The sequence below is a fragment of the Cyprinodon variegatus genome, unplaced genomic scaffold, assembly GCF_000732505.1.
Source record: "Cyprinodon variegatus isolate N-32 unplaced genomic scaffold, C_variegatus-1.0 Scaffold243, whole genome shotgun sequence".
Lineage (NCBI taxonomy): Eukaryota > Metazoa > Chordata > Actinopteri > Cyprinodontiformes > Cyprinodontidae > Cyprinodon > Cyprinodon variegatus.
The window spans coordinates 85,352-102,981 of record NW_015150696.1 but is presented as its reverse complement, the minus strand read 5'-3'; the positions used below and the strand labels follow the sequence as shown (position 1 = coordinate 102,981).

At 37.1% G+C, this 17,630-nt stretch overlaps 2 protein-coding genes and 2 non-coding genes across 6 annotated transcripts in view; 1 reads left to right on the top strand and 3 right to left on the bottom strand.

The window, feature by feature from the left end:
- Positions 1-4,276, bottom strand: part of LOC107089191 (glypican-5-like) — a 76,613-nt gene extending 72,337 nt beyond the window's left edge. The window contains exon 1 of the mRNA XM_015381838.1: positions 3,994-4,276. Within this exon, the coding sequence (XP_015237324.1) occupies positions 3,994-4,171 (178 nt within the window). The 5' untranslated portion in view covers positions 4,172-4,276. The remainder of the gene's footprint in view (positions 1-3,993) is intronic.
- A 1,082-nt stretch (positions 4,277-5,358) lies between these two features.
- On the bottom strand, positions 5,359-5,431 carry trnar-acg. The gene has a single exon. It is a non-coding gene; the product is annotated as a tRNA-Arg (tRNA).
- Positions 5,432-6,790: 1,359 nt separating this feature from the next.
- Positions 6,791-6,863, bottom strand: trnam-cau. Its single transcript has one exon. It is a non-coding gene; the product is annotated as a tRNA-Met (tRNA).
- Positions 6,864-7,093: 230 nt separating this feature from the next.
- LOC107089211 (nuclear autoantigenic sperm protein-like) lies at positions 7,094-13,776 on the top strand. Of its 3 annotated transcripts, none has more exons than XM_015381867.1 (14): positions 7,094-7,286; positions 7,648-7,692; positions 7,784-7,897; positions 8,090-8,170; positions 10,369-10,478; positions 11,170-11,219; positions 11,295-11,365; positions 11,441-11,514; positions 11,591-11,779; positions 12,039-12,211; positions 12,306-12,386; positions 12,481-12,555; positions 12,989-13,120; positions 13,610-13,776. In XM_015381867.1, exons 1-14 carry the CDS (start codon positions 7,249-7,251, stop codon positions 13,637-13,639), a joined length of 1,263 nt encoding a protein of 420 aa, XP_015237353.1. In that variant the 5' UTR covers positions 7,094-7,248; the 3' UTR covers positions 13,640-13,776. The 3 variants fall into 3 exon arrangements, with proteins under 3 accessions (XP_015237353.1, XP_015237352.1, XP_015237354.1); XM_015381866.1 differs by having other exon boundaries at positions 11,167-11,219; positions 13,610-13,774; XM_015381868.1 differs by lacking the exon at positions 12,989-13,120 and having other exon boundaries at positions 11,167-11,219; positions 13,610-13,772.
- Positions 13,777-17,630: the final 3,854 nt, after the last annotated feature.

Sequence of the window (17,630 nt, the reverse complement as noted above, 5' to 3'; positions counted from 1 at the left end):
TCCTTGCATATTTGAAAAGTACGATTCCAGTTAGAGGGCTGCTCAGAGGAGCAGCGGGTAGCAAGAAGGTTTCCATTCCCAGCCTGGGGTCATTCTGCATGGAGTTTGCATGTTCTCCCTGAACATGTGAAGGTTCTCTCCAGGTACTCCGACTTCCTCCCACAGTCCAAGACATGACTGATAGATTGGCTTCTTTAAATTCTCCTTAGGTGTGAGTGTGATGGACGATGCGATGGACTGGCGACCTGTCCAGGGTGTACCCTGCCTCTCACCCATAGACAGCTGGAGATGGGGACTAGCACCTCTTTCGACCACAACTGGCATTAAGTGTGACAGAAAATGGATGGATGGATTCCAATTAGACTGTCAAATTTCTGGCTTGCCCATGAAAGATTGGACAATTTAATACAATAGGGCACAGGTAACAGACCCACCTGCTGGCTAATCCTGACCAAACCTGATTTAAAAACATTTATAAATTACCACATGTTGTCCGACGACAGTTTTCAACTTCACTTTAAACGCTTCTCCTGTTAATATGATAAAGCTGCCTGGACCAGGCTACACGTGATACAATTAGCCAATGAGCTGTGTCAGTCTGGGTCACTGCTGTGAGCCACTTTTAGACACAGCAGGCAAACCTTTAACATGCCGGGCGGTGGGAAAGAAGGAGAATATACAATGAGAAAAAGAAAGCAGAGAAAGTGTGGACTGCTGGAAGAACTGCGGTGAACTGGTGACAGAAAAGTGAAATGACGTGCTCAAAGATGACCCTGCACATTTTAAGTATGTTTGGCTCAACCTGCTGCTGTGAAGCAGGATTCCCCACCATGACCATCATCAAAAATAAATATTGATCCAGGGTCACGAATTAGCACATTGAAATGTGCTAAATGTGCTTTAGAATGGCTTTTTACCAATCAAACACAAGTTTATAAGTCTTTCAGGGCAGCATAAAGCCCACTGCTCTCATTAAGCCATAAAATGGTCTATGTATATAATAAACTGAACAACTGTTGTTCTCTTCTTCAAAAAACACTTTCGATTTTAAAATGGCAAAAAAAAATTATGTATTTTTTTAAATATTTTTTTTATTTAAACATTTTATGCATAACATGGATGCGTAAAAAAAAACTTATTTTATTTCAGTGTTAAATTCTGTTTAAAGTAACATACTATAATTAAAAATGTCTCATGACCTTTACTGGTTGTGGTTTTTTTTTATTTGGACTGATTTTTAAATGGTTCCCCCTGCAATAGGCTATTTATTTCTTTGTTAAACTGTTTAAAATGAAAAATAAACAGTTTAATGTATATTCAATGTATAGACTATTGGTTCAATTTATTTGATAACATTTATCAAAAGAAAACTAGCAATGTTTACGTAATATTATTGAGTAATGTAACATAATGCAACAAAGTAAATCAATATGTCAAGCACAAGTAAATAATGAATATCTACTTAATTACTTCATAACAGCAAATACTACATGGATATAAGATTAACTTAAAATTTTGAGTAAATTGCTGCTTGTGCCTATGAAAAACTAGTACACTTAACTTAATTTATTTAAATAAATCTAACTTACAACTTGGATGTAATTAAGTAAATGTTATTTAATATTTTCACAACTGATATATCTTATGGAAAGTAAAATTCACTTGAAACTGGCAAGTTAGTGTAACTTGATATTGCAGCATTAAATTTTGTTTAAATCATTTGCAGGCAAATACTTACAATATATTTTTAAAGCAAATCTTATGAGTTGTTTTTTCAGTGCAGCTACCTGTAGATAAAGCTGAGTGTAAATACAGCTTCTTTTTTCATACCCTCACATTAAAGTAGACTAATCTATGCTGGTTCACATTTACTAGGGTTTATTTCTTAGATCAAACAATAAAAGACAGAATATCTTTAGAGCTCAAAGCATTATCACTTCAAAACAACATAAAACGCCAGATTACAATGATCAAATACACTAAGGGACAACTTCTTGACAAAAATGTTGATTATAGGAACCATTGTTTAAAATTTGGAGAAAAAAAGTGGGGGAATAGATTTGGAAAGTGGAAAAATTGTGTTTTATTAAGTGATCAGCAGCTTGATCCCGCTTATGGTTCTGTTAGGATGAATGGGACAAAATTATACTAAACTATTGAACTATAATTAAACATTTCCATTTTTTTATATAAAAAAATATTTTAGGGAAATATTATGTGTGTAATTTACTGTGATACAAAAAAGTTTGGTCAAAAGCAACTAAAAAAAGTTCTGAAATTAAAGGTTAGATTTTGATATATCTTCCTTGGATTTAAGATAGTATGCATCTGAAACAAAATGTCTAAAAATATATGAAAAAAGATTGCATCTTTACCAGGAATCCCAATAAAGCAAAGAACGAATTGTGAGTAAAAATCATTGAAGATCAGCAAACAAAAACTGATTACGTTTTTACTCAGCATCATTTCATTTGAGTTATCACTGAGTTTGGGGCAGTCGATCATTACTGTAGTATGTATTTGCAATATTTTTATCGTATACTATAAAGACTGTTTGAAGAGCGAAAAGGCTCTACTGATACATTTTAAAAATAGTTAATACTTATTTGTACATTACAATATTTACCTTGCTGCAACATAATTATTTTTGAAAATCTTAGCAAGATTTTCTCACTTCTGTAGCTTTACCTGAGTTGGCTCCATGTTTTAAATAACATCTTTACAGAGCAAACAAGTTTGAGAAATACCTTTTGTAAAAAAAAAAAATGTTCCTGAACCTTAAAAAAAACATGATTTATTTATTCTTACATTTACAACTTGGGTAAATGACAGCAGAATGCTTCCAATATTTTATATAATAAAACCCATATTTTGAATGTTAACATTGGACTCATGCTGTTTTTGGCAAAGGTTAATGCATGGATGACTCAACAGAAGGCTTTAGGATGAGGTATTGTAAATGGATTATGCTATTTTTGTCAAGAAATCCCCTTCAGTATAGCCAACATCCTTTGGATGTAGTAAGCAATCACACCCATGTGATACACAGCAGGGCCATATATGGCAACAATGAAGTACAAAAAGTCTGCTGCCTGAAAGTAATATAATAAAATGTATGTTTTTACTTAGATCTAGATTCTCGTTTTTGGTGGTGATAGATGGCATATCCTTAAATAAATCTTCAAGGATAAAACTAAACAAAATGAGAACTTAAAGCTAATTCACCACTGAATTCAATCCACTATGGGTGGATTACATTACCGCACCGGGATAATTCCCCACTCAAAAAGAAAGATATATGCTTAAAGCACAAATGGAGCTCATGAAGCCAGTATAAAAATTAAACCCTGATTTACATTTAAAAATAAGAACATCTTAATTCAGTCTATATCAGAAATACTCCTTATCTACCTCTGCCTTTTCCTAACTGCGCTATCTCAGTAATAGCTCTCTGATTACATAATTTTAAAAAATAAGCTGCCAGACAAAAAAGAAAATCTTATAGGAGTCCTTTGTTGAAATGAAAATGCAATGGAAATTGTTGTTTTTAAAGCTAAGTTAATAGTTACACATGATTTGAGCTTGAACAATTGATAGATGGCTATACAAATAAATAAACTCATTTGATTAAATTGATAAAAATGAAATACCTACACTAATAATTGGTGCAAATCAATACAATTGAAAATATTAAAGATCTTCAGAAAAAAATATGCAAGAATATGCAAAAAGCTCCTAACTTCTGCAAAACTATTGAAAACTGTGAGCAAGTAAAGCTGCAATCAACTTAACACTTTTCTTTTTACACTATTATTGTGTACAAAAATAGGTACCAAGCTTCATCTGTGATTAGAAATTTTGTATTGAAATATAACATTTAATTAATAACAGCCAATATAACATTTTGAAAGCTTATTTCTTTGCCTTGTTAAATGTTGACACATTTGTATCTTTTATTTAGATTATAAAATGAGCTGATATTTACTGACTGACCTGTAGCGGGTCTCTCTGGCACCAGTTCCACGGGGCCGATCTGCCGCATCATGTAGGCGATCTTCACCTCATGACAGCTGCCTGCATCGGCTGACCTGCAGCCAGCCTCAGGCAGAAATGCAAAACTAAACAAAATGAACCAAAAAAAGCGCACGTTTTGGATGGCTTCACGGAACATCGCACCATGTCAGTCGCAAGCTTGAGTTTCGGACGGTTAATTTGAATTCCTAAAAGTCCCACAGTGAAGAGCGACTGTAAACTTTATCACCAGCCAGTGCGTCTGCCCGGAGCCCACTGAGTCCAGCGCCTCCTCTCTGCAACAGGCCAATGCCCTCCCCCGCTTTTAATACATTTACTTAATTTAATTTTTTATGTGAAATTAAAATTTATATTTAAAGTAGGCTCATTGTAATTGAAAGGCTTAAAAAATTCAACTGCACTGAAAACAAAGTTTAGCAAAACACTAAGCCCTATAACTATAGTAATAAATAATAAAATAAATAAAACACCAACATGGAGCCACAGAGTGACCAGAATCATTGGGCTTCCTAGATATTAAATATAAGGCTAACTTTTAAAGAAAAGTACATAAACATGCTTTTTGCCAATATTAAAATGTACTGTACGCGGCTGAATCTTTTTGGTAGAACAATGGCGCCCTCTGCTGAGCAAAATATATTCAACTGTTGAACTTTTTTTCTTTCTTTCTTTTTTTTTTTTCCAGGACCCATTATATTTTCGCAAACCTGACACTTCCTGTCTCATTTCGTATTTTTTTCAACTTTCTCTTCAGATGGATGTTCATTTTGAAAAGTAAGAAAGTCTACCTATTTATCTGAAATTGTCTTTGTGAAGGAAGCCATCCAGTTTGAAAGAAAAACGAAGCATGATCTGCTCTTTAGCTAGTTTCGAAGATCACGCGGCGGAGTTATCTTTTCGATAAGAAAGAATTTAATGTAATCGTAGCAATAATGTGTTTGTTTGTTTTTTTATTTGTTTTGGGTGGGTTGTTATTTTGGGGGAGAGGTTTTTTTTCCCTTTTTTTTTTTTACATGTTGAATGGCGTCATGACCCTTACAGGTGCTGGTCCTAATGAGTTTAGTAATTGGCTTTTGCCATTTCGTAACTTTGTAGTTCTGCACATTCTCTATCCGACTTTGAGTGGATTTCAATACATACTGCCAGAAAACTGTGTTTATTGATGTAAAGTTGAGCAATGGATGAAGAATATTACAATGAATACCTAAAAAAAAAAAAGAGAGATACGACAGTCACCTAGAGGCCTTGTGTCTTAGGGAGACTGTTATTACCAGCTAACTAGCTAAAAACACGAATTACACTCTGGAAAAAACAAAAACAAAAAGTCGAGCCAGCCAGGAGTCGAACCTAGAATCTTCTGATCCGTAGTCAGACGCGTTATCCATTGCGCCACTGGCCCGCTGAAATTTTCAGCGGTCTAAATAAGTTTACATTCCTCATCATTGGACATTGGACATTGGCGACATCAGTGCGCCGACATGGCAATACCATGCTACTTCTAGGCCTACTTGTATCAAAGAATTGTTATTCTCGACCCATGTAGGCATGTATTTTAAAAAATCATATGAGTTTATATTTCTTTCTAATTTGTACCGAAACATTTAATCTCGGCCAAGCTGTGTGGGGAGGGAAGATGGAGGACGGAGAACGTGAGGGTGGGGGGTTCGATCCCAGGAGATACAAAGACGCTTTATCAATTAACATCTTATTTAATTTTATTTTCTGATTCAGTAAGATATTAAAATACAAATTTCACATTAGACTGTACAGTACCGAAATACAATACCCTTTAATATTATTAATGATATCCAGTGCTCAAATTAATAAAGTTTGTAAATGCTGTTAAAATGTATAAATGGCTACACACTTTTCTTTTCTTTTTAATTAGTTCCCCCCATTGATCTTTTGTTAGAGTTTCTCAGGACATACAGTAAATTTGCTGTGCCCTGTTTCAGCGATTCTGAACTGCCCGCATTTTTTGCCGATGTTATGCAAAACTTTGCTGGTCAGTTTTCAGCAAAGAGAGTGTATAGAAGAAAAAAAGTAGGCCGTCGACAGCTAACTTTTATAATCCCCCAAAGTTTAGTTTAAAGGAAAGTAAGATCGTCGATTTGTTTTCTGTTATTTTTTAGGCTTCACCTTGATTGGGCGACATTCATTGTGAGCTCGGACACGGATTGGTTCCGTAAATCGTGACGTTGGCGGAGTTGGTGCGACATTGGCTGAATCGTATATAGTGAGAATGGAGAGGGACGAAGCCCATTGGAGGAGACACACAGACTAAAGTGAGCGAGCTGCTCTCTTACTGCTAACTGTGAGATAAAGCACTATGAAACCCGTAGGCACGAGTTCAAATCCTGATCTAAACTAAAATTAAACTGCTTTCTTTTATTTTTATTGAGATATTTTTTGACTGTAACAGCGAAAAAACCACAAACAAGGGTTTAATCCTCAGCACATTTTTTCTATACTGTATTTTGCATACTTTCTTTCTTTTTCAAGTACAACATAATTTGGTTGTTTATAATAAGGGGGGTTTAAATACTTGGAAGCTACATTTTAGTCCGTTTTAAGTGTCATCATAAGAGGTTTTGACTGAAACGTTTTGTACTGTTGCAGGTAAGATACACAATACAGAAAGAATTGATTACTTAGAGATGGAGACATCCTTAATTCCAGTAGTCGTTAACGCTGATCAGATAGCGAGTCCACATTACAGAAGTGAAGATCGCAAAAGAGTGTAAACACAGAAAAATACTGCCCCGTGTGAGGCTCGAACTCACGACCTTCAGATTATGAGACTGACGCGCTGCCTACTGCGCCAACGAGGCTCTGTGACGATCTGTCGTCACATTTTAAAAATTCTCAAAAGTTCACATGAGACGTTTAGCAACGAAGTTTATTGCAAATTTCTTAAATATTCATGTATATTATGTATCACATTATTGAGAGTCACCACGACTAATCGTGGTTTTATTTTTTGCTCGTCTACTGTTTTCCTCTTCCTTGTTATTTCCAACTGTTATTTACCGTAATTGCTGCGGTGCCTTTAAATCCAATCTCCCGCGTTCTGAGTTAAGCGGAAACAGGTTGCCATTTTTCCCTCTATTTAAGCGCGCCAACAAGGACTGTTCAAGTGGGTCTCTTGGGTCGCCGTGGTCTGTCCAGCACACAGTTGGTATTTCTCCGTGTCATTTCGCTGGACTTAAAGTCAATATGCCAGAGGAAACGTCGACCGCGTCTGGTTCTGGAAGGTAATAAGTCGTTTGTAAAATCATTCGCTGCTGCCACAACAGCGCAAGAATAAGCTAATGTGCTCTTAGCTTGTTTTGGTGGAAATATTTTGCGATATCGCAAATAATTGTTTCCTGACGTTTGATTATAGAGTAAACGTGTCGTCAGGAACACTATTGTTAGCAGAGTTGTGTTAGTGGTTAGCGCCATTGTTGCTATCGTTTAGCACTTTGTGGCTAACTGGCTAACAGCCATTAGGCACTATCAACAACAAGGCGTAGCCAGCGCTTTCAGTTATGGATTAAATGAAACTCAGAATTGAAGTTTTATGTCTCTGGCACTACTTTTTATTTTTTTTTTTACTCGTTTCAACTCCTGTAGCGCGGAGGAGAAGCCATGCTCGTCAGCAGCTGCAGCAGAAGCTAAGTATGGATTCGGTTAACTTTTTATTTTTTTTCTGTTAACTGTATGTATTAGAAAATTAAGCCCTTAATGCATGTTTTTCTACTCGTTACAGTTCAGGTGACATCATGGAGGAGGCAAAGAAGCTGATTGGCACAGGGAAAAAACATCTTGTTATGTCGGACGTTGTTTCTGCTGTCAATGTTTTCCAGGAAGCCTGCAGCATGCTGTGAGTCTATGAAAAATACATTAAAAGTTGTATTCCTGCTGAGCTGTTCTCAGAGTCTGCACCATTCTATCATGAGTCTGATAATTCAAATCCTGAATTTGACGTAGCACATGGTTTACTGCTCTTACTTTAAATAATTGGTGTCACTGTTGGTTGAATGTCTTGCAACCCATTTGTTATTGTTTCTTTCAGGGCTGCAAAATATGGGGATACTGCCGATGAATGTGGCGAGGCCTTTTACCTGTGTGGGAAGTCCCTATTGGAGCTAGCGAGGTTTGCCTAGTTTTTGCCTCTGATAAATTAAATTCATTTACCTGGGATGCAGTAAAATAGATTTGTAATAAGGTAACTCCACTACTAACTGTTTTAAAATCCCCACAGTTAATTGTGCAAACAAATGCCACTTGGCCAATCCTTTTAAATAAGTACACAAGCATAAAATGTATTCCTGTCATCCCCTTTTTGCTCACCAGACTGATTGTAATGCAAATTTTTTGCACATCCCTGACATTAACTGGTCCTCGACTATTGTATGCATTTCTTTTGATGCTTCTCCTAGTTATGAGCCATAACCCAAAATTAAATAGTATTCTGTTCATTAAAATATTTTGCAACTGTTTAGATGACAAAAACATTTTCAGTCTTTCAGTTTCTAATGCTGGTAAAGTGTTGAACCGAAACTGACACTCTCCTCTGAACCTTAGTTCAGTTCATGAGATCTTGTACCATAAAATTTCTTTTTTTTTTTTTCTTTTTTTTTTATTGAAGTACAAATTTGTGGTTATGGTTTTTGCAAAATTCCACCCGGTCATTTACACTTTTACAGCTTCCAATTTTAGTGTTTAAGTTTCGTTTGAGATCAATATACCCTTTGTTTTGGGTTTTTGTAAGGTGGGCTTCTTGCCAGGAGTGTCGCAGGGGGACCCTTTTGCTAATGAAACCCACTGCTCTTTTTTTGAACTGTCCTCAAAGTTTAGGGCAGCATTTATATTTTTCTTTTATCCAGCTGCAGTGAGGCAGCTGTGCACTGGCACACCAATGCTTTTTATATTTTTATCAAAGAAGAAAGTTTGGCTTGTCAAACCAACCATTTGGGAATTCTTCAGAACTTTGGACACTTAATCCCTGCTTTTTAAAGCTTGCTTTGTCTGCTGGCTAGAAGGGTTGTACCTCATGGGTTTACCTGCCTGTAAGCAATCTGCGCGAGTGCTGCTCTGAGGGGGTGCAGGGTTCATGTTTCCATAGCACTTTTCTCACATATGTGTAAATGAGGTAAATATTTATAAACATGATTTTCATGGCAGTTATGCTCATTAAGCCAGGGTTTTGGCCTAATTTCAGCACAACCAGCTTTTCTGTATAAAAGAGCTGCATAGAACCCTGTGGTTAGAGCCCAGATGTCAAAGATGCTCAAATGAGTGCTGCAGGCAAAATTTCTGTGTAGCTGCAGGGTTCCCGCAGGTCCTTAAAGTCTTAAAAGGCATTGAATCCTTCAAAATAAAACTAAGGCCTTAATTGGTTTTAAAATGTCTTAAGTCAGTCTTTCGTGGGTCTTAATTTTTAAAACATCGTAAATAGGATTATTTTTATTTTTGTAATCTTAATAAAACGTTAAAATTGACAATTTTTTTCATATTTAAAAAAATATAACTGCTCGCCATTATTGGTTCCGTCTCGATAGCGGAACCAATAAAAGCGTTGTTTCGGCCGGGACATTTGGGAGATGCACCATTAACTTTTTGTCTGGAAAATATGAGCAAGTGTAAATGTAACCAAAATTGTCTCCAGCCAAGAGTTTTCTCCACAGCTAAAACCAGGGAACATACATGAGGCACAGTGGATTTTGTGCAAGAAGTCATTCAAGCTCAGAACGATGGGAATTAAGGCAGTGGAGTCGCACATGCGAAGCACGAAACACAAAGCATCAAAATCGAGTTGCGGAGAAACAGCTGGTATTTCTCAGTTTTGTTCCACCCTTGTCTCTGCAACGCCTCCACTTATCACCAAATCAAACATACTAAGAAAACGATACAAAGAAAAATAGCTGCAAAAAAGACTCTGGTTATGTTGGGGCTTTAAAACTGATTTGTTTTGTTCCCTGCTAAAACAAAGCTTGTGAATTCAGTTAAATAATTGTTCAAATATATCTGTCATTTGTGTGTTTTTTAGCTTTCTTTCTGTATGGGTAGCTTTTCAAAATTTGAAACATTAATGCAGTGGTTAATGTTAAAATAAACCTTTGGGTTAAGTTGTGACAAGCAGGTTTTTGTTTCTTGTAAATTTGGTATTACATTTTTATGTCAAGTGGCATTAAAAAGTCTTAATCTTGAATTTAACTTTCCTTATGCTGAGCTGTGACAAATTAATGCTGAAGATGGATGCACTCTCTTCAAATGTGAAAAAATAAGTTCCTTCTGTTAATGAAATGTGAAGCGTTTTCAATCTAATCCTGATGCGTGCTTGTGATCCAGGCTGGAGAATGGTGTCCTCGGTAAAGCCCTGGAGGGAGTCCCAGAAGAATCGGAAGAGGAGGAGGAGCAGCCCAGTAATCCAAATATTGAGAGCGCTGATAACCTTGATGGTCTGTATACATTTTCTCTTATCTATAAAAGTAATCATTAGCTGTAGACTACTTTTATTTATTTTTTCCTTAAACATTTATTTAAATGACCAAATGTGATTCATTGTTGGCCTGAAACTGTTAATTTTTATGCATTTTTGCTGAGTCTGTCAAGAGATCACATTCAATCATGTGCCATTTTGGTACAGAGAAAACTAGAGAAGAGCTGCGAAAGCAGGTCTATGAAGCCATGGCGGAGAAGGAAAAGTTGGACTCACCTGGCTCTCAGATTGAATCTGAAGACGTGAAAAATGATGCTGCTGTGTCAGAAGCACCAGAAAAACACAAGGCAGAGGAAGGTGCAAGCTTTGCTGGAGAAGACAATTCTGTCGAGGGAACTGGAGATGTCAAAAATGTTTTAGCAAAAGATGATGATGAAGAAACAAAGGAAAAAGGGGAGGAAACTGAAGAATCGAATCCAGAGACGGAACAGGCTGCAAGTTCAGAGGGTTAGAACACAGCGTGCGGGGTTTTTTAGGCTTTTTTTTTTTTTTTTTCACTGTTAAAACATCACCTAGCAGGAAAAGGAGACACTCTGGTGTTTGGTGCACTTTTGGGGGAAAAGGGTGTTGGGTTTTTTTTTTTTTTTTTTTATTCCATGATAAACTTCATGCGGTTATTATCTTTTTTTGGTCTTTTAATATTGCAGATGATGATGATGACGATGATGAAGATGAGGATAAAGAGAACAACATACAAGAGGTGAGTTCCTGTTTAAAGAAAACAGCAATTGCTTGAATGTGTGTTCAAATCCAAATCCTCTCCTAACTCTTTCAGGAAGAGGAAGATGTTGGGAATTTGCAGTTGGCTTGGGAGATGCTTGAGGTGGCCAAAGTCATTTATAAAAGGTAATATTTCAATGTTTTGACTTATCTAGTGTTGTAGATGGACTCTTCACAAGCTCTTGATAATGTCCTCTGTAGAGGGGAAAGCAAGGATGATCAGCTGATGGCAGCACAGGTTTATCTAAACCTTGGCGAAGTCAGTGCAGAAACAGGTAAACTGTACAAAATCAAGTTTTATTGTAAAGTTATGTCTCTACTGCAGGTCTAACACTCTTCTTTCTTTTCCAGATAACTATCCTCAAGCACTAGAAGACTTCCAGGAGTGTCTGACCCTGCAGCTGAAACACTTGCCTCCTCACAGTCGCCTGCTGGCAGAGACCCACTACCACATTGCTACAACACTCTGCTACATGGAGCAGTACAACCAGGCCATCCAGCACTACAACAGCTCTATAAAGGTCATCGAGACCCGTCTAGGTGGGACTCTAATTTGCTCCTTTAGACACTTTTCAGCTTTTAGCCGCAGCCTGATTAAAATAACTTGTATGTGTACCTTAAGTAAAGAATGCAAAAAATCAGATTCTGACTGTAGTTCTAGTGGTACATTTCTGCCCTGGTAATTTGTATCTTGATGAAAAATATAGTGGTTCCTGCAGATTATGTGCATGCGTTTTATATAAGATTGATGACACTTTACATGGGTAGTGTTTTTAATCATTCATGTCTGTGTATGTAGCAATGCTCCAAGAGGTTATTGATGCAGCAGATGGAGCCAATGGTGCATCAGAGGAGAAAAGTGAAATGGAAGAACTGAAACAGCTTCTTCCTGACATCAAAGAAAAAGTGGAGGATGCCAAGGAGAGCCAAAGAACAGCCAGCGTTGCCTCACAGGCAATCCAGCAGACATTGGTCAGTACTGCAACAAAAAGCTCTTCTGTAAAAATATATTTGCAGGACGAAGATTGGAGCAGGTCTGACTGGCGGTTAAACTTGTCTCTTGTAGGGCGGTCCCTCAACATCATCAGCATTCCCGCGTGAAAATGGAGGCCCATCATCCTCAACTGCTTTTGTATCAACCAGTCAGGTAAGTCAAACTCTTAAAAAAAAAAAAAAAAAAGTTATTTGAAACAGTCTTTGGAAATGAAGCAATCTGTTTGTGTTTTTTGTTTCATCCTTAGATTCCTGTTAAATCATCTGGTGGTGCCTCTTCTTCCAAAGCGGTGTCAGACATCTCTCACCTTGTTAGGAAAAAGGTAAACCTTAAGTTTGTAATGCAAAGTTCCTGAGTTATAGACATTTTTGATTCTGTGATCATAACTGATCCTTTTATTTGTGGGGAACCAATAAATCTGTCTGATGTTTGCCTGCTTTTCCTCGCTGGGTCTGTGTGGCTCTTTGTAAGAGTTCCTTTAGGGCTTTCCTTGATCGTTCTTAGTTGCGTGGCCCAGCTTTTAGTGTCCTGTGCTGCAGTATGCCTTGTTGCATGTGTTTGTTGTGTTGCAGCAGAGCTTGGTGATAGAAGTTAAAATTTGATTTGTGTGCATGACTAAATGGGTGTTTGGCTGCTGCTTTAAGATCAACCCAGATGGAGTTTTGGTTTTTTATTTTCTATCAAATACTGTTGTGTCCAGAAGCTTTCAGCATCCCATTCCCCCCCCCCCATGCCCTGGCTTTGTTTTTGTACAGAGGAAACCAGAAGAGGACAGCCCAGTAAAGGACACAGATGCTAAACAACTGAAACAGGAAGCCACAGTTAATGGAGGCGGTGACTCTAGTGCCAGCACACGCAATGAAACCCAGGAGGGAAAATCACAGGAGGCGAGTGATAGGCCTGTCATGCTGCGTTAATTCATTAGACTTTGAAAACGTGTAGTGGTTCCAAAATCTATGTAGTTGGATGTCCAGGGTTGGTGCTTCCCAACGATTGGAATTCTGTCCCTGCTTTGTCTGGGGTGATGCGAAAGAACCTTTCAACTGAAATGAAAGCCCTCACCATACCTTGTTCCTGTGGGCTTATTAAGATGACCCAATCAGATCTAAGGTGTATGCCTTTGTTTTGAAATGCATTAATCAGAAACGTAAGGTCTATTTATTTAGCTTTGTCTTGGTGCACATTACTTGGTGGAATCGGCTGCCATAAAAAGTTATCTTGAAATGACATGTCTAAATGAAGTTTTTTTTTTTTTTTTTTTCTCTCCCTCTCCTATAAGGGTATTTATTTTCAAATAACTGAAGAAACTGACCTGTGAAGTGTTATTATTCTGAGTAGTAGCTAAGTTGACATAAACCTTTGTTTATTTCCTCTAGCCTGCCAGCCAGCCCACCTCTTCCTCATGACCACCTTCATTCTCTTCCCGACTCTAAAACCAGCACCGCATGCTTCTTCAGATCCTCGCACCCAGTACTCTGTTTCTGTAAATATGATTTTCACAGATCTGTCTTTCAAGTTTTGTATACTTGTAGTAAGAATAAAAATTTGCAATGGAAAATGTTTCTGTTCATTTTGAGACTTTTTCATACAGTCTAATAGTTCTGCTGCTTGATCATGGGATGGTTGTGATGTATTGATTTCTACCATCAAGTTCTTAATTTGAAAATTAAAATTTTAGGTGGGTTTATTTATTTTTTATTTTTTTGTATTGATACTTCAGTGACTGGGAAGCCCCCCCCCCCCCCCCCCCCTTACAAAAAGTATGAATCAGAATACAAAATTAAATGAGATTAAATAATAAAGCTTTAATAGGAAAGGTTGGTTTCAGCAAAAGTGCTGTGTTGCAATATACAACACTATTTCCACAAAATGGCATTTGCTAATGTTTTTTCTTTTTTTTAAGATGGCACAAGTTACTTAAACAGTTAACTTTAACTATGGGAACATTTTTCACTCAAACTTTTGCATCTGCAGGGACCTTCCCTTGACCCTGAAGTCTCATACTTTTTGTCAACTTTCAGTTCCCTGGTAACGTCTTTGAGAACTGTAATCATTATGGGAATGGCACCCAACTCTTATCTGGTAAGCCAAACTCCCTCACTTCCTGCCTTGCTGAAATTAAAGCCCAATTTACTTCTAACTTCCTAAAGCTGAATAACAAAACAGAGATCCTTCTGGTCAAACATGGGTTTTGTCCAAAACTCTAAATTGATAGCCCTCTTTCCCTCAGGTCAAGAGTCTAGATGTAATCCTTGATGGCACACTTTTCCTTCCCACATAACACCACATCTTCATCCACACAGTACTGTATTTATTCCTCTTTTCCCCCATGCTCAGTTTCTGTTGTCCATAGCCTTGTCACCTCCTGCATGGATTGCTGAAACAATCTTTTTTTTTTTTTTTTTTGTCTTCCTCAGAAATCCCTCCATAAGCTTAATTTCCCCCACAATTCAGCTTGATCACTACAAAGTACTCGTCACATCACCCTAGTCCTACATGAACTTCATTGGCTCCCTGTTAACTTTGGAATTCAGTTTAACAATTCTGTTCAGTCTGGGTCATCCATAGTCTTGCTGTCTCATATTTCCTTCAGAGGGCTACCCCTTTTGAGTCCAACTTGTTACCATGGGGAGCAGAGCTTTCCTCTGCTCTGCTCCCAAAGTATGGAATTCACTACCTCCAGATATTCACAATGCTTTTTATATAAAGCCTTTAAACTAATCTGTTAGACTGTATACCTCCACCAATAACCTGTTAGTATTGTGTCTACATTTTTTTCTACAGTATCACTCAGTATTTTGAAAGGCTCTTTTAATAAAATGTATTGTTTAAACTCCATCCAGCTGACTACTTGAATCTGTATATAGTCCACTTGTGTGTAATTTGTTCTGTGAAGGTTAGAAAAGTGAACAAATAGTATCTGCTAATGAACCCAGTAGAAGAGACGCCTATATCAGAATATGACCAAATGTATTAAGACATTGTGAATCACTGAGAGGCCAGGCAAAGACAACATTAAAGGGGAGCACTGTGTTTTTGTTTTTTTTACAGTGAGCCCTTAATTTTACTTTATTACATCATGCTCTACTTACCCATATGAGTTTTGTCATTTGGAGCTGTTAAGATATTCGGTTTTGTAATATCCAACTAACGTCTTCCTATGGGCAATAACTAGAAGGCACAAACTAAACTTCATTATTTATGGTATGCCAGCATTCATAAGATGTAGGTGAAGCACTGTCCCTCAAACATCCATGGTATTGTTTTATATTTATATATTTTTTTAAAACAAAGCGGAGTGTGTATGACGTCATCCACATGCTGGACTGGAGTTGTGACAGGCAGCCCGGGCCACAGGCGGCAACGCTCTACCCCTTTTATATTCATTGGGGTAGCTAATCTGAATTGTTCAATTCCATTTTAAGAGCGAGATCATCTGTGGTAGTAGCAGTAGACATCTTCCAGGCAAGTGAGTAAAACTAGGCAAGGCAAATTTATTTGTATAGCACAATTCAGTACAAAGACAATGCAGTGCTTCACATGATTAAAATACAGGAAGATAAAACAGAATCAAAGCAAGTAGGAAAAAAATAAATAAAAAATGCAGAAAAAAAAACAATATTAAAAACAGTTGGACTAAAGAAAATGTTTTAGTTGAACTGTTTAGTCGAAGGCAATCCTAAACAAATGTGTTTTTAGTCTTGATTTAAAGGAACTCAGGCTTTCCGCACTTTTACAGTTTTCTGGAAGTTTGTTCCAGATAAGTGGAGCATAGGAACTAAATGCTGCTTCTCCATGTTTAGCTCTGGTTCTGGGTATGCAGAGCAGGCTGGAGCCAGAAGACCTGAGTGGTTTAGCAGCAGTTCAGCAGACAGGATGAATGACGACGCAGATGACGTCATACACATGCCGCTTTGTTTAAAAAATATATAAATATAAAAAATATAACTGCGGATGTTTGGGGGACAGTGATTCGCCTACATGGTATGAATGCTGGCGTACCATAAATGATAAAGTATGAACAGTTTAGTTTGTGCCTTCAAGTCGTTGCCCACAGGAAGACGATACTTGGATATTACAAAACCGAATATCTTCGGAACAGCTCCAAATGACACAAAACTTATGGGTGAGTAGAACATGATGTAATAACGTAACATCAAGGGGCCAATGTAAAAAAAAAAAAAAATGGTGTTCCCCTTTAATCATAGAAACAACCAAGTTGACCATGAAAAGTATCCAAGGTCTGGAGGGATCCACAGTTCAGGTAGAACAATTGTGATGCCAGTTTGCTATGTGGCATTTAGCCTACAAACCAACAGAGCTGGTCAACATGTGAAAGGTGGGTTTAAAAAAAAAAAAATCCAGTTTCCTCAAGTGAGCTACTTTTTGCTTAACTAAGGCATTTATACATTTACAACATATTTAAAGTTGGTGCTAAATAATCAGGTAAACAAAAAGATTATGTTGAGGTCAGAGAGAAGCTACTTTATCAATACATTGATAACAAAACCACTGGTGGTATTTTAAGAATTTAAATATTTTTTGAATGATAAAATTTAATTAGAAATAAATTCATTAAATACACCTTATTTTATTCTATACATTTTTTGAGTAAGTATATGTTTTTTAAATAACTATTTTGAAGGGGTGGCCAGTCTCGCCACATATGATTTAGCGATATCCTCTTAATAATGATCATACAATATATCACTCATAATAGGAAAAGAACACCTGTCCAGTGTCTAAGTCCATTTTTGTTGTTTTGTGATAAAAAAAAAACGCATCTCTACAGTTCACCTAAGCAGTAATAGAAATAATATATTGAAACGTAAACACCAGAGAGCAGATTGGATAATTGAATTACAGTAATGTTATATTTCTTCAAAATCAAGTTCTGATCCTCTGAAGCTTCTGTTAATTCTGCTAATTAAAAAGAACTGGTGGAGTAGAAGTTCTCATTTGAACAGATTACAGTACTGTAATTGTGCAATCAACCACATTACCATAGGTGCTTTTATGCAGCATGACAAAATGCCTGTAATATTTAAGCTTCTGTTTTAAAAGAGAACATTTCACTGTCGGAAGCAGCTTGCAGCATTTGTTCCTTTAGTTCCAGCTGCTGCGTTATCGTATGTATCGGGGCCAGTTGGCTCTTGTGGAATGTCACCATTTCTCCATTCTCTTCTGATCACTCACTCTGACCCAGCTGATGCCAGCTTGCCTTAAGAACACATTTATAAATGCATTCATTTATGCACTAAATCTCTTACAAAAAGTGAAATAAGAAACACAGACCCTTAGGTATCAACATTAAATTTTGGTTGTGTTTTCACTGCCTTTAAACAAATATGCTCCAGTGGTTCCCAACCTTTTTGGACTTGTGTTGCCCTTTGGGCA

Coding starts and splice junctions, on each gene's coding strand:
- LOC107089211 (XM_015381866.1), top strand. CDS start 7,249: ATGCCAGAGGAAACGTCGACCGCGTCTGGTTCTGGAAG. Junction 8,171..10,368: donor TCCCTATTGGAGCTAGCGAG/GTTTGCCTAGTT, acceptor CTTGTGATCCAG/GCTGGAGAATGGTGTCCTCG. Junction 11,780..12,038: donor GGTCATCGAGACCCGTCTAG/GTGGGACTCTAA, acceptor CTGTGTATGTAG/CAATGCTCCAAGAGGTTATT.